Genomic DNA, 23,451 nt, shown 5'->3' with positions numbered 1-23,451 from the left:
GTTGCTTCCCAGCTAAATTCCTTGAGAATCTCTGTTTATTTCTGTTCTTTTTGTTTGCTTGTTTTTTTTTAATTAATGAAAGTTTCTAATCCTTACAGTTGAAAAATTCTTCAAAGTATGACTCCATTTTTCTTCTGCCTCTGAATAGATAAAATAACAAGTACTTAAATCTCTTTATTTTAGGCCAACCTTATGATTTTCCCAGCCTTGATTTCAGGTCAGAAAGCTGTAAGGGTAAAAGTTGGGAGAAGCTATTTCAATCCTCACTTGAAAAGCAGAGAAATTCATGGTGATACCACACCATCACAGAAGGCCAACAAGTGAGCCATGGTTTTTACTTTTACCAGAGCTGGGACTATACCAGCAATTCAAAACATTGCATGACATTATGGGCCATTGGAAACTGTTTATTGGGGAAGAATATTTTACCTCTGAGCATGAAAAGTTTTGTGGGTCACTGGGTGCAATTGTATTTACAGCCAATATAAATGACTGCTTGAGGCCTGTACCAACAGGAACTTTGCCTGTTCTCTGTGAGTCATGACCCACTTTTACTCTCTGAGAGAAAGGACAGCTGGAAAAACAACTGGTACTCTGTACTCTGCATAAGTCTTCTTTGGAGTATCTGTGGTCTGTTTTTCTTGAATACTCTTGCCATTAAAAAGTACTGATTAGAAAAACTTTTAGTTTGTGTCTCTAAGATCAATAGTGACAGCAAAGCTTCAATAATTCATACTAGTGGTAGGGAAATCTGCTTTGGGAATACGGAGTTTAATGAACTACTTGGCAGGGTGATAGTAGAACAAGTTAGAGTTGAAGGCTATGGAGGGACTGTGCAAGGAAGCCTTCATTCTCTACATACTCCAGGAAGGTTGGTTCAAGGGCAGTCCCACAGAAAGGCTGGATGATTGTTGTTCCCAGGAATGATACAGTGATACCAGCCAAAACCTTGTGCCCTACAGAAACTGTAAATGAGATGTCATAAGAACTACATGGCTGCCCTGGACTTCCCAGCTGTGAGGAGGAGATCTAAATAGTTGCAACTAAGATAAGGAAATAAACAAACTTGATATAAAATGTTTTTTCCTTTTCTTGACAAAATGATGTGCCTCCCTTCCAAAATTAGCCTAACCTGGATCTCAGCTTGGAGAACATCCAGTCTAGGGGATAAAAATTGATTTTTCTCTCAACAGCGTATCTCCTGACTTCAAAGTCTATAATATAGCATCCCTCTGGGCCTACTAAAAAGCTGTTTTATTCCATGGCTTTTCCAGGTTGCAAAGACCCATTGATCCCATTTCTAGGCCTAAAGTGGGAGAGTTCCCTTGGTTTCTTCAATGATCTTACATGTTTTGATATGGAAAAGATTCTTTTTATCTCTGAACCATGGCTTTACAATTATCCCAGTACCAAACTTAGAGCAGTAAAAGCAAAACTCTAAGTTCTCTGTATAAATAAAGTAACAAATAAAAGAAAATGCAGGGATTGATATTTAAACATACATGAACACAGGCTTTTTAATGCAGTCCTTTTGAAACTCTATGTTGATTTTCCTACCTCCTGCGGCTCTTGACACTGAGATGCTAACACCAGGAATGATCTTTGTGCTTGGAAAGCAGCACGGACCATCTCTGCCTGAAAGAAAAGGAGGAATATAAATTAAACCTTTGCCTGTAACCCCCAATACCTCTTTCTGGCAGCTCAAAGTCAAATGTGACAGCTCAAATCCTTCTTGTTGCTTTTCATCTAAATCACAGCCACACTGACTGGCAAAAATATATTACAGTACTGGTTTAGCTATAATTTTTTTTTTTTTTTTTGCAAATCTAAGGGTAGATTTCCTGTATTCCTCAGATAGGAAATAAAGTGAGTTGATTTGCATGCGTTCAAATCTCACTTAGATGATTAGTTGAGGAGGACTCAATTTTAACTTAATTCAGAGAATGTCTAGGCATTTTAACGGCTATGTTTACATTCTGAGTGCATGATAACAGCATGTTACTCCTGAGACCTGTGACCTGCAAACTTTCTGATGAACTGTAGCTTAGGCTGTAATGATATTTAGGAAGAGTTGAGCTTGGCATAGTTTTTGAGGGACTATGCTGTAATTCTCCTTCTATATGCAGACCTTAAGATCAATAGCTGTGACAGGTGGCAGCTGAAGATTTTTGGGCAATCTCCCCTCACAGAACTCTAGAATTTGACTTAAGTCTCCATTTGACAAGATGTTTACATGATAACAGTGTGAATTGGAGCTAAATCTCTACACTCCCTAGTGTTCCAGTTCCTAGTCTTTTTCTTTCTTTCTTTTTTTTTTTTTGAACACTGTACATCTTCTGTAACTTATGAATGATATACATTGATTAGTCACCTATACCTATATATTACCTATATATCACCTATAATCAGTATATCACCTATACTTCATTCAAGCGGATGACTAGTGACTAGGAAAAAGCATTATTGGTATAGAAAAGAACTATTCATAAACAGTGTATATTGCTAAATAAAAACCAAACCAAATGAAATGCTGTTAAGTTAATCTGATATGAATGGGTACATTTATAGTCACTTTGTGAAAGGGTGGGGAAGCTCATGCTGTTTTTCCTTGGGGTTTCTTCAATCTAAAAAGAAAACAAGGAAATTTTATGTACAGGCCTATGTGGATGCAACTTAAAATACATAAAAGTCAGGAAATTCAAAGTTATAGCAAAGTAAAACAGCCAGATTGTGTTTATTCATCTTAAAACATGATGGCATGAATAAAACATAATCTGTTAGGATGAAAATCACTATAAGGAAGGATGGAAAAAGAGGCCCAACGTGGACAGTAACTGGGGAGAAGGGGGTGTTACAGCCTGACAGGCTGAGATTTGGAAGAGGGTAATCATCTCTATAAATGGATGAAGAAATAAATAATAAAGGAAATTATATGAGGATAGGAGACTTAAATTTTCCAGACATAGACATAAATACCATCAATAATGGCACGGTTCAGATATTCTTGGACATTTCAGAAGACTGACTTTTTTGGTACAGAAATTTATAAATCAACAAAGTGTAGTGCTATTTTAGGCTTAGTTTTTGTGAGTGAGGAGGATCTTGCAAAAGAGCTGACCAAAAAAAAAATATTCTAGGAGGAAATGATCATGAACTGATTCAATTATCCTTGAACTGCAAGATGGACAAAAATAGGTTTATAGCTAAGGCTTGGTATTTTAGAAAGGCAAGCTTTTAGAAAATAGGTAAATCAGTGAGTGAAGGTGACTAGACTGAGGAACTTAGATCTGAATGCAGGAGAAGGATTTACATTAAGAATGGAAATACTCTATGCATGCTGTGCAGAATGGAGAAATTGTAGGAAAGAGCCACTATGTCTCCGGATGAATAAATAACTAAATAAAGAATAAGCACAGAACCTACGAAGGATGGGAAAGGGCTTTGATTATCAAGGAGAACTGTCTTTTAGGGATTATAAAATATAGAAACAAAGGAATAATGGAGAAAAGCCTTGTTGATTGGTACCTTACACAGAAAAGTAAAATAAAGCCGTAGTTTTTTTAGCTAATGGGACAAAAAAGAGATCAAGGAAAGAAGTGAAGCCATTGCAGAGGCCTCAAGGGTAATTTGCGCATGCCTACGTTATTCTTGATATACAGCTTACTAGTTATTGAATAAATACTTTGCCTCCATTTTCAAGGAAGTGGATGTACATGAGGATAATGACAGGATAACTGAGGAAAATGATAATACGGCAATGGGAATTACATCATTCAAGAGGGAAGTCAAATATATATATAGCTTAGCATGACAAAATTGTGTGGTCCCTATCAATCATCTTCATCCTAGAGTACTGAAAATAGTGGCAGATGGAAGCACAAGTAGAAAAGATTTATAATAAATATAATTTGGGGATAGTACCAGATGACATAAGCATGCAGTCACATACTGGACAAATATGTCCAAAAAAAGGGAAAAGAAGCAACTCAAGTGATTTCATCCCTGTTAGTTTGACTTCAACACTCTGCACATTTAGATTCTAAATGAATGATTAAAAACACAGATGCAAATTAAAAATGGGTGAAATTACAATGTGTTTTTATCAGTGGTAAAAATCTGTTACTTTGGGGGATTGTTTCAAGGATAATACATGTAGCTAATATATGTAGCTATTATATAAAATGCTTATTGCAGGCCCTCATGGGAGATTCTTATTTCAGGTGGAGATGATACAAATTAATATAAAACCTCTACATGGGATAAGAAGCTGGAAAAAGAGAAACAACAGTAGGATATGTTGTGGAAGGTGTTATTTGGGAGGAGGGAAGTTGCTAGTTGTGTTGCTCAGGGATCAGTCTTAGGCAACTATCAATATGTTTATCGGAGTTCTAAAGAAAGAGTTAGGTATGCCCCCATGAAATTTGTGAGCAACACAAAGTTAGAAGGTATTTATATTGTCAGGAAGGACTGACTTATCACTTGAGAAAAATAAGAAAACTTTGTTGGCACAGATAATATGCCTGCAATAATATTTAGCAGCCTTCCATGTAAAACAATGCAAAGAATTGTGGCTGTTAAACAAGGAGCTGATCAGAAGGGCTGGAGGAAGACTGGGACACTCAAGCAGAAAAGCCACTGAGGCGGCTTTGTGAGAAGACCTTATGCAGGTCTAGAATGGATGTGGCAAAATATTTCTGGTAGAGCTACAGAAGTGCTAGTACCATCTGAGTTAGTATCATTTGAGACGACATTGTAAGACTTCTTCTGAAATTCTGTCTGCAGCACTAGTCAGTTGTGTTAAAAAAAGATGTGCTTAAATCAGAACTGATGCAGAGAAAGCCTATTTGCATGTTTAGAGCATTGCAGTGTCTGTCTTACAAAGATAAATTTGAAGTTTCACTTGTTTTGCTTAGCAACACAGTGGCTGAGGAATATGATGATTCTTTCCCATATGGAAGGTAAATATCAAAGAGAAGGATAATATCAGCACATGATTACAGGTCTGTAAACTGGGTCATGAATAATCCTTATCTCAAATTTAGTGAGGTTTAGTAAAACTTCACTGTCCAAGCAGTGAGGTTTAGAAGCGATCTTCCAAATTGCTGCAAAGAACCAACACTATTTGAAGATAGAGCTGCATATGCTGATGGAAAAGAACATAAACAAAAACAAAGTGCTCCTAGATACAGAAAATTAAGCTTGTTTTATGAGTTTCTGAACATCTGCTGAGCTCGTAGCATCAAGGAGGTTTGAAAAAAAAATTTGTCTGTTTGGCATTTTGTTTCCCCTGCATTAAATCCATGCTTTTGGGTTCCCACTTGTCACTCATGGAAGCTGAGAAGGACTTTTTCCTTCACTCAAGGTATAATGTAACATCTGTTTTCTTGTTTGAATTTTCATCTCTTCCTGCTGAAGCAGTGGAATTTGGTCACAGCTGGAGACAGACTTTTGGAAGATGTACATTGATGTTCCTAAAGTACTGACATGCCTTGAGTATGCCTCATACATGTGTCTTGCTCACCTGATCAATGTTAAAACTACTGTTGGAGTGGGGTAGGTATTACTGTCTTGTGTTTATTTCTCCTATTCTGCTGCAGAGTGTGACCTAGGCCACTTTCTCAAAATGTCTGGGAACTTTCTTTAAGAAACCAGCTATTGAAGGCACTCAAGACATTATTAATACTCTTGAGTTCTTCCTGTGGTACATTAAATTTTAGACTTTGGGTATTTTCCTATAATCACAAATTTATTTTAGGATGTTGGAAACATTTGGTAGTCAATGGACTAGATATTGATTCCAAGGCTTGTACTGTTATCCCCAAGATTTATTCAGCTTCAGAAGCTTTTAGTTGTTTAGGAACAACAGCACTCACATCTCTCACCTGTGAATTTAAATTTTAATCAAAAGATTTTGCTAACAGAGTTTTTGAATTTTACAAGCACAGTTTTATAAGACTTTATAAGACTTCTGTCACAGTTACTTCCTTCTCTCTTGAATAGCGTTAAAAATGGGTTTCTGAGTTTTACTATTTCCAAGTGTGTGTTGTTTCTTTCCATGTATCCCATCAAAATAACAGAAGAGCTTCTTCTCATTAAGAATGCATTAGTCCAGTCTATCACCATTCCAGTTTTTTCTTGTAGTCTTTGAAACGTGACATTTCATTGCTTTCTCCCTCTATTTGGCAGGCAGGCTGTGTAACTATGCAGATGGCATTCTTCTTCTGGGGACCTGACTCTCACTAGACCCCCCATATTCAGTGAAGAGTAATGAATGAAAGTGGACCATGGGGATAACATTTTCTCAACAACTTGTGCTGCTGAGTCAAAAAGTTGCCACAGAACAGAGCAGCTGAAACTCTTTTAGTTGTAATGAATGATAATAATGAAGCCCAGGTGTCAAAAATGCATGGGAATCATGAGTAAATTTATCAGAGTGAAAAAGAATTCAAACTTCCACACATCTATCTGCAGATAGAAATGGGCATATTTTGGAGCAACAGGTATTTGCCACCTAAAAATTTTGGGTAGTCCTTTTGGCACTATCGGTATTACATGTGGATATGGTAATCATCAGGCAGATTCTTCACCTAATGTAAATATTTTGAAGGAAGCAAGTTCCTCAAAGTGTTTTGCTTTTACCAGTCTGCTGTACAGGCTGAGGAGAATGGCAGTGCCTATGGACCTGAATGCCAGGACTGTGTAGCATGCCAGTCTCTGCCTCAGTTTCCCCATCAGTAAAGTGTGGATTAAGGTGTATGAATTCCTTACCTCAGGTGTGTTTGACAGATTAGTTAGGTGAGTAATATGCTTTGAAGAGGAGAATTCTGATGTATTCAGTGTCAGCTCAGTTACGTTCCTGTCAAAATCTGTAACTGACTACAGTAAGTGACCCTTTCATCACCATCACAGTAACGGTTATCAGAGAGAGGCCTCTTTACAGTTAGGCCTGCACACATTAACATCATACCTGTTTAGAAATCACCTTCAGCAGGTGCTACGATGCTAGCTTTTGCTTTTTCACAGAAGCCACTGCTCAAAACTTGCCAGAGGCTCTGTCAGAGTTGCTTAATAGTGACAATGCCTCTGACCTGCGTAATGTAGGGTGAGTATGGATACTGCACAAACTTGCACTTTTTCAGACTGAGTTGACTTAGATGCACTGAACCTGAAGCTTAACGAGCTGTAAGTTTGGTTTGGGGCAGTTCAGTTCTCCAGAGTAGCCGTGATCTCAAGATCTGTCTCTTTCTCTGTTTAAACATTTTATTCAGTCTAAGTTGCCCATTACCCTGGTATCCAAGCACTAGTAAATACAAATATTATTTATGTGACAACAGTCTGGCAAACTACAAGGGGAAGATGGACATGTGCATTCAGAGCTCAAGTTACAAGTAAATTCAGTCTTAGGAAAAAATAATAAAACTAAATAAGAGAAACAAAAAAGGGATTTCCCAATGAAATTTTGTCAAGAAAATTACCCTATTGACCTGATACTATTAAATTTGACAAATAAAATTATATTTAACGACATACTTCCTCAGAGTCATACCACTGAAAAGCATAATGTAAACAACTGAATCCACTGACTTCTGTTGTTGGACAATAACATGCTGCTGCATATATAAACACTCTTACATTAACTGTGAAAATTTGCAAATCAAAATACGTATCTATATACATTTTGGACTTCTAAAATATTCTTCACATCTTTATTCTGAAATGAAATATTAAAGACAACGTGAGGGGAAAGGATTGGGAGTTAGCAGTCCAAAGTTCTAATCATAGTTTCTGCAGAAATACTTTTGGATCCTTTGGGTCTAGCAAAAGACAAAAGGACTGATAGCAAATGATAATAACAGATGGAACTTCACTGTTATGAGCAAATACCCTTTCTTTAAAGGGAACAGTACCACCAGAGGAAGAGAAACAGCTTGTCTTTGCTGCTTTTCTGTTTTCAGGAGGCTCTTCAAAATGAAGTGGTGAAGTGGCTGGTGGCTTGAAGGGATAAGCAAGAAATGGAAAAAGAATGGAGTTCAGATTAATTATGGGATGCCATAGAAACTATCCAGGCCAGCTGCAGAGACAGTATTTATGTTATGCAGCTAATTGGCTGATGCAGATTTTTTTTCTTTTTTTTAAACTGGTCCAAATGCTGAAGAGTCAGTGGCAGTTCTCCAAACAGTGCACTTTATACTGGAAAAGGAAAAGGAAAGAAAAGAAAAAGCTGCCACCTTTCTCTCACTGGTTCATGCAGAAAACAGGGTTGAAATTCTGGTCAAAATTGAAGTCAATGGGAGGTTTGCCACTGATTTTGATAGAACTAGACTCTTCCCCAGATACTTTCTATTTTCGGTCGGACACATTTGGCTACCAGCAATCAGCTGTTCTGTGTTATTGGGTTTTTTTTTTAGTGTTTTTCTGATTCCATGGTTATGTCTATATTAGGGAATATTTGCTAAAATTTCTCAGCATTGCTACTGCCAGTCCAGTGCCAGTCTAAGGTTGCAGCAGTGCTGGTCTCTCTAGCTGTTTGTATCTGCCAATACATGTAACTGTGCACAATGCTAGCCAACATTACTTATTTGTTGTTTTTGAGTAGCATATACATCTAGGTTCACTATTTTTACCTTTTAGTAAGCCTAACTGTGACTTAAAACACTCAGAGCTCTTACAGCCCTTAGCTCTGGTGGAGCTCAAACCATACTGATCTTAAAGATCTTTCAGTGCTAATGACCTAAGGCAGGTGGATAAAATCTGGGGGGGTAAATCCTTCCTCATCTCTCTGCCATTTTATTCCACCCCATTAAAAACAAAACGTATAGATGAACTGGAGAAAAGGGATATTTATAGCCAAATCAGTTTCTTTTACATTAATTATGAAATTATTGCCTTGGAGAAAGAATATACAGACTCTGCATCTTTTGCACCATAAAATCCAGAATCTAGTCAGTGTTGCAGAATTTACTCTAAACTCCACTAGCTTTGAGAGGCATGAAATGTCTCAATTCATCTCAAGGGAGCGTTAACTTTAAAACCTAATGAATATCATTTAAATGTCAAATTTGTTAAATAATTCATTACTTACCTTGGTAGCAGAAACAGTCAGTTATTTTGTTTGTGTGTCACTGTTTCAAACATGTAAATATTCAGCTGCAGGGCCACTGAGGCTACTGATTGCTGTCAAGTGAAGCAGTAGGAGATCATATTCTAATAACCTGCACCCACCAGAGAGGAAGAGCAAGTCCAGACCAAAACCCTTAACTAGCTGATGCTTTCCTAAAGCTCAGGCTGCTTTCATATCTTCCAGACTCTTAAATCCTTCACAAATCTCTTTAACAACAGCCAAAATCTGCAGCTCCCTTGACCTCTATTCCTGTCAACTTTTACAGGAAGTTCCGACAACAGATGTAGTGCCTTGATAGTTGAAGATTCCAGAGATGCAGCATAGAAAAATAGAGGGAATTGTGTGCAGAAATAAATAGTCCAGATGTTACTGGAGATGTGGTCTATTTACAGATTAAAGGGGTTTTTGTTTTCAATACCTTTATTTTCTGAATGGTTTTGAAAATATTCAAGCATTCAAGTTTGCCATTTACAATGCAGATTACTGTCTTCTGCAAGGAGTCAGCCACATTCTGAAGATTTCAAAGCCATCTCATTGCACAACATATGGTCATGGATCTACATTTAAAGAACTCCATCTCAGTAGAAGTAAAAGATGCTATGGCATATTACAACACCTGAGCTTCTAAATGCTAGTGTTTATTTATAGACTGGACATACCCCAAACTGATTCTCTGCTGTGCAGATTTTGTGCTCTGAAAGACATGTTCTGATTTCACAATATATAATTACTGATAACTGTAAAAACAACCAGCTGATAAAAACATCAAAACATTGTAAAAACATAAGAAGAATCATAAGAAATGTCTTCTCTACAGCAGAGAGGATACATCACTAAACTCTGTACAAGGCCACCATTGTTGGTTTGAGCTTCTAACAACTAAAGACTGTCACAGTGTATTTTAAGAGTTTTAGAGTATGAGTAACAGCAAGTAGTGATTGGTTGTTTTTGACCTGCCTCCAGTTTGTCCCCAGGACTCCTGAGGTGAACTATAAAATACAAATATGAAACATAAATATGAAATATAAAAGAATGACAACTCAGAAAACTATGCAAATTTCTAAGCAGAATTAATTTAACGAGTGACATTAATAAATCAAAGGTTATACCAAGACAAAGATGTAATTTGTTTGGAATCAGTTTGTGTGAGAGCACATAGAAAGGGGTGAATGGACAGAAATACCCCAACCCTGCATACACATTTACAGAAAACAGAAACAGTCTTCCTGAAAGAGCTCTTCTACCTCTTCACCATAACTAGTCTGCAAAAAGAAGCAGGTTTGTCAAAGAGAGCCAGGAAAGGAAAAACAGTCCACTCCAGGATTTCATTAGAGAACAGAAACTATTGTACATTCAAGTTTTCTAATTCCTCACAGAATTCCAAATCTTCTAGTTTCTAACATTACTTGGAGCTAAATTCTGTATCTCTGAAAGCATGCATTACTTCTCGAGACCAATAGGAGCCATGCACTGAACAGATGAAGTTTGAACTTTGGCTGTTATCAAGAACAACCATTTTTAAATTCACGTTCCTTTTTTTCCATGGAAACCTGAGTGCAAAATTCTTTGGTGGTCCTGATTGTCTGTGTTGAGGATTTATTTGTGGAGAGACCTCATTTCCCTGAGGAAAGGCAAACCTACATTTCATACACAAAACAGAAACCATAAACTAGCACATCTCCTCACAACCACAGAGATCTCTGGGATGTGCAGGTCTCTTCCTCTGTACAAAAGTTCTTTTGCCTGCATGGGCTGCAGGCATCCTGGTAATTTCTCTGATGGGCTGGTTTTGCCCCTGAGGCCTGCTGCTAAGCAGTCCCACTCTCTCTCTCCAGCTGTGGCCTCAGAAACCTCAGAAACCAGTGAAGATCCCAACCCGTGCTGATGACATTTCAGAAAAGCTAAGATTCACAGGCTTTAGTATGTCCCCTGCGTCCCTGACACAATAAGAACAAGTTATAGGAACTTCAGATGCTTATCTCTATAACCGCAAAAGAAAAAAAGTTACAGCACTTGTTGAGGTATCGCTTCACAAATACTCTTTTAATAGCACCAGACATCCTACTGAGGAGCTGACTTGGACTTTCTCTGGCTGACAAATGTGAAATTCTCTGATACACAGACTGGAGAGCTATCCATTTCTAAGAAATTGCAATGTCTTTAGAGATCTTAGATAAATAGGTCCACAGACTGAATGGCTTAGGTATGTTCTGCCTCTTACACACTTCAGGACAATTTCTGACATTATTACCCATCTCATTCTGCAAGCAGTTCCATAGAGCTCCTTGAAACAACTCAAGGCTAAAAGTGGCAGGATTTGTCTCCCTGTGACTTCACTTCCAGTTGTATTACTTTGGAAGAATCCCAGACCAAAATGTACTAGCATAGAAGAAAGTTCAAAGCTTCAGGTTGACACATCTTTAAGGTTTCTTCCCACTTGAAGCATGTTTTGCTTTTCAGTGGTGCTGAATACTAGAAGTCCACGTTGACTTCAAGAGTGGGGCTCAGCCTCTCTGAAAAGCTAGTTATCTATATGCACTGTGATGCAACTCAAGAGCAAATCTGACCTAAGGTCATTCTCTAAATAGGACATATATTAAAAAAAAAAAAAAGAAAGGTTTCAGCCTTGAAGATGTACTTCAAGATCCTAAACCAATATTTTTTGTTATAGCTCTAAGATTTGGAATAAAACATGAAATTAAACTTATGAAACAAACTAGCAAAAATTAATTAAACTATTTGCAGTTCAGATTAATTATGGAAACATATAGTTCAATTTATGGATGTCAGCAGACTAACAGAAGTTAGCAGTGACAATGACATGATATTAATCTATCCTAATGGATTCTTCAACATTTAGAAATCTGGTCATATTGATCATGCAATGCAAGCTGGATGAAAAGAGGCAATACGCATTTATAGCCACCTTCTGTCCTCATCACTCCTGACAGCACTCCCAGCTTATTTAAAACAACATTCAAACTGCACATTGTTTTCCCTTATGGCTTAATTCTCATTATTCACTGAACTCCTTTTTACTAGAAACTGACTGAAGAGCCAGATTCTGAGCTCATTGTTTGTATTTCTGCTGACTACAACGAACAACCTTCTCCATTTCCAAGCCCAGCATTTCTATACACTCAAAACAGTCGCAGCCACCAACTAACAAAATAAGATCAGGTCAGTGATGGGGAGGCAGGATGAGTGAAAAGAGCATGCACGTGCTTTTTGGAAAGAATGAGACTGAAAATTAATAAAGATTTGTTCATAGCCTGTAACAATAAGTGACATCAATTGAGCATGAGAGATAAGCATCACAGTGTGGCATCCAGAACAGAAAAAATTTGTAAAAAAAAAGAACATTCCTGGATGTATATTTTTCAGCTTTAAATAATTGGGCATAAATACTGTTATAGCTGCAATGTGAAAAATCCTAATTCTTCACAGGAGAAATAAAAACCACGAGCAGTGGTGCTGCTAAAGAGTTGTCAGCTATAACAGCGTCATCCTGATGATGAAAGCAGGTAATGCTGTCTCTCTCTTCCTCTGTGTTAGTTTTCCTGACAGATTGAGATGGTTTTATTTTTTGCCAGTGGTTCACTGGAAATTACTGTTGTAAGAAGCACAGACTTCACTGTTCAGAGGATGAGTGGCTAAGATGACTGCCACCTTTGCCCTCCCAATCCTGGACTGCTTTGAATCAGAAGAGTATACTTCAGAGAGAAATGTAAAAGTCTGATTAACTTACCAAAGTTTCTGAAGACTTCCTCATGGACCTTGGATCTCTGCCAACTCCATGTCTCAAAGTCTCCCTAATAAGCTTCTGCCCACTTTTCACCAAGAAGTTTCCGGTGCCATGGCCTGCAACAGGTTTGTTCAGACATAGCCACACTGTGTTTGTGGCAGTGAATGCACCTGGTCCATACACCAAAGCTACCTCTGACTTTGCTAACTGATTTAGCTGTATGTTTTTATCACCTTATGATTTTTGGTTAAGCTGAAGCAGTGGTTTTCAACCTGTGAGGCACTTACACCTCTAGGTCTGTAGACTACCTTTAAGGAATGGATGGACAACCATCAAGAAAAACAAGTTTCTAGTCAGCAGACACGAATTTGCTCCTAAAAGGCTTCAGTGAAGAATTTTTAGAGGACAGCAAATGGGAAAACAGTTAAAGCCTAATGACCTAAAGCATATGATCTGTTCTGATGCAGAGACTTTAAATGGCTGAAAATTCATTGTATGTCTTGATAAAATGCTCCAATCATTAATTAAATTATTGGCAAAAGATGCACCTTAAATCTAGTCTGAACTTCAATCACTGAATATTATTCTGAATCCATCCTGCAGATTAAAAAGCCCTTCACTGTCAGATTTTTTTTCAGATGATCAGGTTATCTTTTAACATTTTCTTGGGCAAACATGATGTAGTTTCTTTGGTTTCCCACTGCACATAAGGCTTCCCACTCTCAAGTCATTCTGGTATCTTCTTCCTGAACTCTTTCCTGGCATCCTTCTGAGAACAGAAGATCCTGCTGTATGGGTAACCAGATGCGGACATAATCCCTGCTTTTAGAAACCAACAGTTTTAGACCTTCATCCTAAAAATGATTCCTGATCAACTCCACTACTCTGCAATCAACATATCTACCCATGGAGTAAGTCAGGAACAAGTCCATATGCAAACAAGCCCTGTGAAAACAGGTTATGAAAAGCTGTGGACAGGTTAGACTGTTTGTGTTTCTGAGTTCTTACGTTTTTGACTGAGGGAATGCCATATGGAACATTCTCATTATATATTCCCTCCCCCCTCATACTTACAGGTACATGTTTCTGGCACCAGCAATACACAACTAAATATCCAGTATTCTTGGTCACCATTTTACGTATCTTTCAACAGTCTGTTAGTCTCTTTCTTGCCTTCTTAAATAAGAAAAGCAAGTGGTATTATTGCAGTGTCAATGTCAAGAAACTAAGGGCTTGATCCATCTCCCATTAACATTAATGGAAAAACCCCTGTGCTTTCAGGGGATGTTGGTCTAGACTAGCAATAATGGCCAGCTTCTTCATGCATGTTTGTGCCCAACCAGTTATCTTACAATCAGACGACTGCAACCAGGTCTGCATGGCACTACACCTGACCTAATAAATCCTGCTTGTTTTGAAAGCCAGGTCCAATCCTTAGGCCACAAGTGAAATCATCCCTGGAACAGAGCAATCACAAGTTATAAAACTCCAAAAAATGGTACTTTTTCTGGATTAGTCACTTGGCTACATTGTGCATTTTCTATTTCCATCTTTCTTGTCATATTGAAACTAACATTCTGCATTGCTTATGTTAGGAAATATTTTATAATACAGACATAGGATGAGAAATATAGCTGAATTAGCATTACAAAATCACTCCGAAATTGATAAATTTCTAAGGTTCTTTTCTTTGTTGCTGATTATTTGGTTTGGTGGATGGCAGTACAGTTTTATATGTTTAGTCTCTTTCTCTCAGCTGAGTTTATTTTATATGCTATAAAAACATTTGTCTTTAATCTTTTCTATGTATTCTCTTTTCCCCCCTCCTATGGAAGCTACTTGGTTTGGTGTTTATTTCATCCAGCAGAAAATACTTATCACAGAGATGCAAAGGCAGACTGACAACCAGCTTCTCTTTGGACACATTGACATCATCCTCCTCTCTGAGCTCTAATTCAACTTGCAACACAATGCCTAAAACCGCACAGCCTCTGGGCACAAAAGATCAACATGAGAGTACACTTACGCATTCTGTTGCCCTGTAAGCACATTGCCTTGTGAATGAGGAATCAGTCAAATAATGAGTTTGATAGTCTGTGTTTAAATAGGTAGTATGAAGTGCAAAAGTGTTTTGTGTGCATCACAGACAGGAGATCCTGTTCAAAGTTCAGGGCTGTGAAAGTCCTTTGGCTAATTCTTCAACATCTCTCCCAGTAAAAGGATACTTTCATGTGTATTCAGCATTCATTCATGCTATTTCATATGTAATCACTACTGTTCAGAAGGAATGAGGAAGCTATAATGTTTTAGCTTGGCCAATGGGCCAAACTGGAGCTGCGCTGCGTGCTAAGTGCATATATATCTCGTAAAAGATAAATGCTGCCCTCAGATGTCTTCCTGTATTTGTGTGGATAATGCCTGGAAGAAGAGGAGAACATTGTTGTTTTCATTTAATAGATGAGGAAAAGAAACTCTCTGGGTAGGTGCATACAAGTAAGTTTGTGGGGTGAACACAGCTTCCCCTGCTAACGCTGATCACAGACCACTGCATGTACACAGGGAACCCCTACATATTGGATAACTTGCTGTAAATTGCTGCTCCATGCTAACTTATTTGTATAGTCATACATGTAATAAGTTGTATCTTAATCCTCTACCAATAAGGAACAAGCTAACCAATTGCCTTTTTATTTCTGACTGTTCAGAACCTGCAATGTGATTGGTTGTCTGTCTGAGCTCTGCAGTTCCCCAGCTGGAAGATGATGGAAGAGAGGGGGAAAGAGACCTTAGCGTTTCTATAGTTTGCCTTTCAAAGATAAACAGCTTGGATGAGAGAACAGAGAACATAACTGAAACCACCCAGACAATCTGTTCTTTGAACTGGTGGGGTTGGGAGGTTAAAGGATTTTTACAAATAAACAATAATAAAGAAGACAATTATCAGTCCGTGTGTTTGACAGGAAGGCAGTAATTTTGCTCTGCTCTGTGCCATATAAAATACTGTAATATGGAAATCTTACATTATCTCTCCTCTTGTAGAACTAGTACATTCTCTTCTTATCATTATGTCTCATCTGGTACATTATTGAAACTCAAGCCAAACTATCCCATCACTTGAGATATCACAGAAACAAAAAACGATATGAAGAAGCTCATAATAAACACAAAAACTTGCTTCTTGGCCTTCTAATGTCCTGCTTGCTTTGCTTCGACAGGGCAAAGAACCAATCAAATCTGCTTGACCAGCTTCCTCACTGGGATGCAATCTGAAAGTAGACCAAGTCTTTCACAGGCAGCTCTTCCTCATCCTCAGCACAGGCCCTGTAGTGGTGGGTGTGGCTGGGCAAACAATGATGGGACTAGTGTCTCCGTGATCTAGCAATCGGCCATTGCTATCGTATCTGCTGGGCATGAGTAGCCATTGTATCCAATTCACTTTAGATCCACAGCCTATTTTTTTTAGACCCGCTATACTGCTTTTGTACTTTCTTAAATATTTTTATGCTCTATATTGCTTTTGCATTCTCTCAATCTGACAGAAGAATGGTCTAGCATTGGCACACATGGTCAATCAGCTTGAGGGCTGTTATTACCCTGTAATAGTTGGTGACAGCCTCCAAGACACTGTTATGTCAGGCCAAGATCAGCTGGCTGGCAACAGTCCTGGCCCACATTTCCCCACTGGCTTCACATGGTCTCTAGTTTTGACATGGGCAGCATACAAGTGGATTCATAAATTCTTTGCCACTTGGGGACTTTGCATTCCATAAAAATATCCATATAATCACCAAATTTTTATCCTACAGGGACAGGACAAGAAAAGGATCTAATCTTAACCACTCAGGATTTTTTTTTTCTAAATAGACTAAGTAAAAATCCTAGCCATTTATTCTTTCTCTCTTTTAAAATGTGATTAGTTTCATTAATACAGTTGACCTTAGAGATTCACCACTGCACATACTGTAATTTGAATCAGAAATATACTGCTCATTAGACTGAATCTAAACAGAACTCCTCTTTGATAAACTAATCTTTGTAAAATCCACCATGCTGCTGTGTTTAACAGAGCTAGGAGCTAGCTATCAGTTCTCTTCTTCATTTTGTTCTCTTTCAATAGACTATTTAGAATGCAGCAAGCTAAAAAAATAGGAATGGGGCACCCCAACAGATATTAGTTATGGCTGTATTCTTCCTTTCACGAGAAACACAAACCACACAATCCTTACATCAATCAGCATGAAATACGTCATGTTAAATCCCTTATTTCTTTAGCATAATATGAACTCTCTCTTTCTCTCATATTACCATTCTGGTCAGTCAGGTATGTGAGGTTTTCTAGGCAACAGGTGTTTTCTGAAATAAAATACAACCTTCACTTCAGCTCATTATGTGGAAAAGACAGCAGCTGCAAGCATAATGCTGAGGACACATGGTCTATAAGACACCCAGAAGAAAAACACTCCTTGTTCCACTTGTTAAGGTAAAGCACAGATGTTGCTGCAGTGATAAGTAGGAGCATAAGGCAACCACAGTCTGCTTCATGTTGTAAATTCAGAATCTAACATTTCAGAATATTTAATAGGCTGCAATCAAAATCACCAGTTTCTTTGTGTAAGGGAAAGTTGTTTATGTCTTATCTCATAGTCCTGAACAGATATTCCTTATTTGCATTACGCTATCATCAACAATATGCTAGGGACTATTCACAGACTTGGCAGATAAATTATAAATATTCTTTTATATGGACTCAGTTATGAGTGTCAGTGACAAATGTGTCAATTAATACATTTACAGATTTACGTTATTTACAGATAATTTAAATTAAAAAAGGTTTAGTCATTTGGAATTTTAAATGCAATTCTTTCCCTGCTTAGCGTTGGAGTGCACTACCAACGTGCACTACTAAGGCTATTTATGTGCCTTGCAGTTTTAGACTGTTGAGAAATCAGCTGCAAAAGAATGGTGTCTAATGAACTTCAAGGCCAAAACAGATCGTCTCCAGGATCTGTTTGAGGGATCAACTCTCTGCTCAGTTAGGTGAAATTTTTTTAATTATTATTTTTCCCCTAATTTCTTTTAGGGACAAGGTAGATAAATACTAGCTTACAGTATCACTGTAAAGGTGAAAAGGCTCTTTCAAATAAGAGGGAAATGCAGTATTTCCTTAAAAGCACAAGGAATCTCTGAAATTGTCCCTTCTCCTTACTCCCTCCAATCTTTTCGGCCTATCTAAATCAGAAACTCCACCCTACTAATAAGAACATGTAACGCCACAGAGAAAACACAGCTCACAAAACAGTCGCAGAGCTCTTTTTCCATAGACTTTGGCTATCTTGCAAAATATATATGCTGTCTTTTGCTATTCCAGTAGCTTGCAGAGCTGCATGCTTTTCTGGCTATAGATTTTGTGATGTGGAGCAGCAGCTGCAATGAATTGGGCAATGATTAATACACATGGAGAAAGGCTTGATGACATGGACCTCCTAGGAAAATTGAAAAGCTTCATACTCCTTCAGACTCAGCTCAAACTGACCCTGCCTGTTTTGTGTGTGTTTTTTTGTTTTTGGGTTTTTTTTTGGCAAAACCTATATTGATAAGCTGTTGTGAACTTTGGTAAGATGGGTCCATCATTTGTCATTCTATCACCACCAGCTTTAGAGAAGACAGGTTTAAAAAATAAAATTAAACAAACAAGCTCTGATCACAACATATTATAAGAAAGGTTATAAAGTTATTTCATCATGAAAATATATCATGGCACTTCCTTGCTATGATATATAAGTTAAAGAAGAGACATTTTAAACTCTGATATGTCCATTTTTTTCAGTTTTCTATGACAGTTCCAAATGGAAGAGATGGGAGTGACAAAGCAAAAGAAAAGCAAAATCTTTACATGAACTGGTATGATGATATACAGGCTCAGAAGATGTAACCAAAAGAAATTATTACTGCTCTATCTTGCCTTTCTTCCTACTGTTTGTTATTCATTTGTTGAATCTTGTTCTGAACTGTATTCCTGTCCTGCAAAGGGCTTAGCAGCCAACAGGACCATTCAAATGGCTTGTGATCAAGAATATTTATGTATTTTGTATACTGTGGCCTTTGAGCTTTGGTGCTGGAGAAAGGGGGGCAGCCTCTTGTTATGTAACCATATAGCCATTAGCATTTCCCCAATCAAATGTCCAAGTGTGTTATGCCAGCATCATTACTGCTATAAGAAATAATAATTCAGACAACTGCTATTAAAATTCTCTTATACTCTGCAATCAAGGCAGATCATAGAAATTTCAAGACTTATACTGTGGAGGAAAATTTGGATAAATACTCACATGTGTCTTCACATCACCTTCAAGAATCTTGCTGAACCTGAGAAACTCAGCAACACTCCCATTCAGCAGCCTATCAAAGGCTTCAACATATGGTGCTAACCCTATGGAAGAAAAGCATTCCATTATAATTGGTTCATAAAGTACATAATGTATACCACTTTCCTCTGTAGCACATGGGGGAGAAATACCATAGAAACGGGGAAGTTGCTTTAACCTAATTTCTGCTGTACTCAATGATTTGTGAAATCTGTGAAAAAGCTTGTATAATGATTTTTTTCTAGCTAGAAGGTAAAAAACCCTGCTCTCAGTAGAACTTGGCTAGGAGCAGGAAGAGAATTTCATCTGTATACTCTAAGTGGCAAGCCTCTTTTGTGCTAAAATAACAGGTGCTAAAGTAAACATTCCTCAGCCCTTCAAAGGCCTAATGGCCTGATAAACCTAACTGGCTTAACAGAATTCTATCATTGTACATAAAACAAATATCATCCCCTAAAAAGAATGTACTGAACAACTATTTTTATACCACTCACTCATTCTTGAAGCTCTCCATATTGTTTGGTGGCCATTAATAACAAGTAATTCAATTTCCAGTTAAGATTGAGTCTTTAGATAACAACAGTTCTATTCTGCACCTGAAAGGAATCAATCTGTTGCCAGTCAATTTATGCAGTGAGGTGTGGCATTGTAATCTCCTTATTTTGTTGTCTGACCTTGCAAAACTGTCACTGGAGAAAGAAAACTCAAACAACTCTTCTAGACAACACATCCCAATGGCTATGTACGTGTTGTGTATTCTGACAGAGGAATAAAAATGCTATTTTCTATATGGCATACAGAACACTGTTTCCTGATAAAGTGGACAACCAGAAAACCCAGATTAGACTCAGTTTCTTACATAACTGACTTTCTAAATGGCTTTATGTGATACCTTCTAAGACAGGAAAAGTAATCTTTTCCGGGATGCTTTCCAGCTCTCCCTTTGCTCCCTGACATATCCTCATGTCTTGTTTATGCCTCAGAACCTTTGCCAGGTCCAGGATGAGTGATGCATGTGTGAATTTATGGCATCTGTGAGATCTGAGAGACGAAGGTTAAAACTCTTCCCAGCCTCTCTCCCTCATTAATGAAGCCTGAAGACTGCTCTGAAGAGGTACCAGGCTTTCCCCAGAGAGTTTGCTTTAACCTTTTGACAGTATATGACAACTGGGTCCAAATTCATAATCTTGAAAGCCCTCTTTATTCCATAAGAGTCATCTGGCTCCTTGACAGAAAAAAAGAAAGGCTCTGGCAATGAGAGTTTGCAACGGCCTGTGAAAAAAATTGTAGTTAGACAGCTAGGTGGGATTTCAAGGCTCCTTTTGTTCTCTTGATGTCACTCACCTTTAATTCTGAGGAATTTCTGGGCTTTCTTCCATATTAAGTGTTTATGTGTAAACCCTCAAATGACCTAGTGTACAAAAGGTTTTAGTTGTGGAGATGCTTTCCGAAACCCATTTAATGTTCTTTGTCAAAGTCTATGTGTGTCTCCAAGAGAATCATTGTAGCCTTCTACTTTAGAGCAGAGTTTTAAATAGCAGGTCACCAAATGGCACTTGTCCTATGTAAAACCAGCAAGCAACTATGCTTTTTTTAAACTATTCAATACAGCTAATGTCCAAGAACATTCACCAGGGTTTGCTGCGGGCTGTGCAGAGCAATTGAATGATTTGTTTGCAATCCTGCCATTGTAATACCATTTACGAAAAAGGTAAAGGTACATTTCTCCCATCCTCCCCATTATTTTGCCATTTCTGAAAAAGTATGACTCAAAATGTCAAGCTTATTTTTTTAATAATTGTAATGGTCATTTGTTGGAGGGGGCCATGGTAGAAGAAAGCAATATATCTCCATTCCATCCCACTATCCATTATCCATTTCACTTTCATATCTCTGCTAAAGACTTTAAAAATTTCATGTTCTTTGGCTGAGTTTCAGTTTTAAAGGAGAAAAAGAGCCCTTTTCTGTAAGGCTGTCAACTCTGCAACTGCTGTGGAGACTACATGAATCTCTGCAGAAACACAGGAGCACTGGCATACAGAATTATGTTTGTGGCACCTAAGCATATCAATTCCCCAAACTGAAGAACTGGTACAGGCTTCCCTAACTGCATCAGCAAAGGCTAGATATGTCCCCAACTTGGCCTGGAGAAGTGATGCAGGCTGGCAAGCATCCCATGGCCCCACTCTTTACAGCTGTTTACTGCAGTCACCCAGTGGCTTTATTTTATAATCTCTCACTGATAATGTTTGTCAGTTGGTTTCTTCTGGGGTTCTCCTGGGGTTTTAAGGCTATCCTTCCTTGAGGGGTGAATCTCTTCATCTGTTTCAGCTCTTAGGTTAGGCAATGGGTATAGCAATTTCTGTGTGAGCACGTAACATAGTGAGTTGACCTCCTGTTCTGAAAGCAGCCTTGATTCTGCTGAGATTCACCTATATGAATTTATCATAGGAGGGAAGCCTGTGTTTTTGAAAAACGTAGAGCTCCTAGTAGCAATTAATTTACCTATAATCTTGTGCATGGATCGTATGTTTCTCCCTGACTTTGTTAAGGTTTATTAGCTGTCTAGATTTTCTCTGGACTGTACAGATTTTATTACTGAAGCTTACTCTGACCAGGAAATGCATCTGCTGTGGGAGCTTGCTGGAAGATGCTGCCTTCCTGCTGTCCAAACACACTGCTTTAAGTTAGCTGCCCCACAGTAACTGCCAGTGTGTAGGTTCTCAGCCCATGATACGTGACAGTGGGGAAGGATCCCTTGCACGTGTTGTTGGATAAGGCCTGGCATACGGTTACAATGAAGCAGCTGACCTCGGTAACTTGCTTCTGTGTCAATATGGTAGCTGCTTGCTGCTTTCTGCTCATTCTGCACGGCAGCTGAGCCCATGCTGACATGTGCTCTTCTTTGGAGAACGCGGGGCCAAGGGATATGGAAAGCAAAGGGCACTAAGTTAAGAAAGAGGGAGTATGTAGGGATACTGAGGGAAAAAGCAAGCTCTTGAGAAGGGTGAGGACACCTCTATTCAGTCAGTGTTAAAATTGCTATATTTATAAGTTTATTTACCCTCTAAATTTCAGGAACAAGAAGAAATTTAAGAAGTGAAAAAATGTGATTTGGCAATATGGAGTGAATAAATGAAGGTAGATTTTTTTTCATCTATTCTCCAGTGTAGTGCTTTGGAAATCCACTTCAGAAGGGAAAACTCAAGAGAGAATACAAAATAAGGCCAAGGATGTGTGGCTGCTCTTATTGAGCAAATGCTTATGAACAGATTCTTATTTGAATAAGGATATTAGGCAACTAAATGAAGTAGCTTGACACTGTGAAATTCACAGAACTGAAGAATAAACCCAGTGTTTATGTTTCTGACTTCTTCAGGAATATTTATGCTGTAAATTTTTAGGGCATCTCATTTCTTCTGCTAATTGGGTTCAAGCAGACATTTTCAACTGGTGAGTTATCTATAACAGTAAAACTGCTAAAATGGAAAGAGCAATAAAGCTTGAAATATGGCCAGTATATTTAAAAGACTAGTCAACTCTTGAATTTTCTAGTCTGTATTAATTTATAGTTACGCTTATGGCTAAGCTTGTCACATGTCATTTCCAAATACTTTTTTTAAAATATTACTTTCTTTTAATGTGAAAGTCTTAGGGGGTGATATTGTATTCCCTTTTATACAACAAGCACATGCTCTTCTTACAAACTAACTTTTGAGTATCTGAAAAAGACAATATTTCAAAAAGAAGCATGCTTACTTCCACTGACTCCATTCACTGCATCACACTCCACTCCACCAGATCTGTGTGAACCTGAAAATAATGATTCAAGCCGCATCACTGCTCTCTCCAGTCTCTCCACCAAACCATGACTCTCTGCCATTCTGAAAAAAATAAAGATGGAAACAGCGTTAGACCCCTCAAAACCTAAGGAAATAGGCTTTACTCCATGTTCCAGCTCTGTTAGTCTTGTGGCTTTATCTTTCATCAACTTTTAAGGTAAAGCTTATATTTTTTGTGATTGTTTTTCTGGCATGTAAGCAGTTACTGTGAAGCTGCTGACATGTTAACTCATTTCTGTGTCAACAAGGAATATGTTCAGTACTCAGCCCTTGTTCTCCATTGCAAACAGCAGACACAAACCACTGCTAGTGCAGCTTTGGACAGTCTATATTTGGACAGTTTATAATGAATCATGAAAATAAAATATGTGGATGCTC

The 23,451-nt window shown here is 38.0% G+C and overlaps 1 protein-coding gene across 4 annotated transcripts in view; it reads right to left on the bottom strand.

Annotated features, from left to right (window-relative positions):
• Positions 1-23,451, bottom strand: part of CAP2 (cyclase associated actin cytoskeleton regulatory protein 2) — a 71,040-nt gene that overhangs the window by 36,044 nt on the left and 11,545 nt on the right. The window contains exons 2-4 of one of the 4 annotated variants that reach the window (XM_026113301.2): positions 22,991-23,115; positions 19,196-19,296; positions 1,558-1,635 (exon numbers count right to left, since the gene is read on the bottom strand). In XM_026113301.2, coding sequence (XP_025969086.1) covers positions 1,558-1,635; positions 19,196-19,296; positions 22,991-23,114 — 303 coding nt within the window. In that variant the 5' untranslated portion in view covers position 23,115. Of the gene's footprint in view, positions 1-1,557; positions 1,636-9,082; positions 10,159-12,869; positions 19,109-19,195; positions 19,297-22,990; positions 23,116-23,451 lie in introns of those variants that run through there. The other 3 variants (XM_064507018.1, XM_064507016.1, XM_064507017.1) reach the window with 3 other exon arrangements.

This window comes from Dromaius novaehollandiae, chromosome 2 (genome assembly GCF_036370855.1).
Source record: "Dromaius novaehollandiae isolate bDroNov1 chromosome 2, bDroNov1.hap1, whole genome shotgun sequence".
In the NCBI taxonomy this organism is placed as follows: Eukaryota; Metazoa; Chordata; class Aves; order Casuariiformes; family Dromaiidae; genus Dromaius; species Dromaius novaehollandiae.
This window is presented reverse-complemented; position numbering and strand designations above follow the sequence as displayed.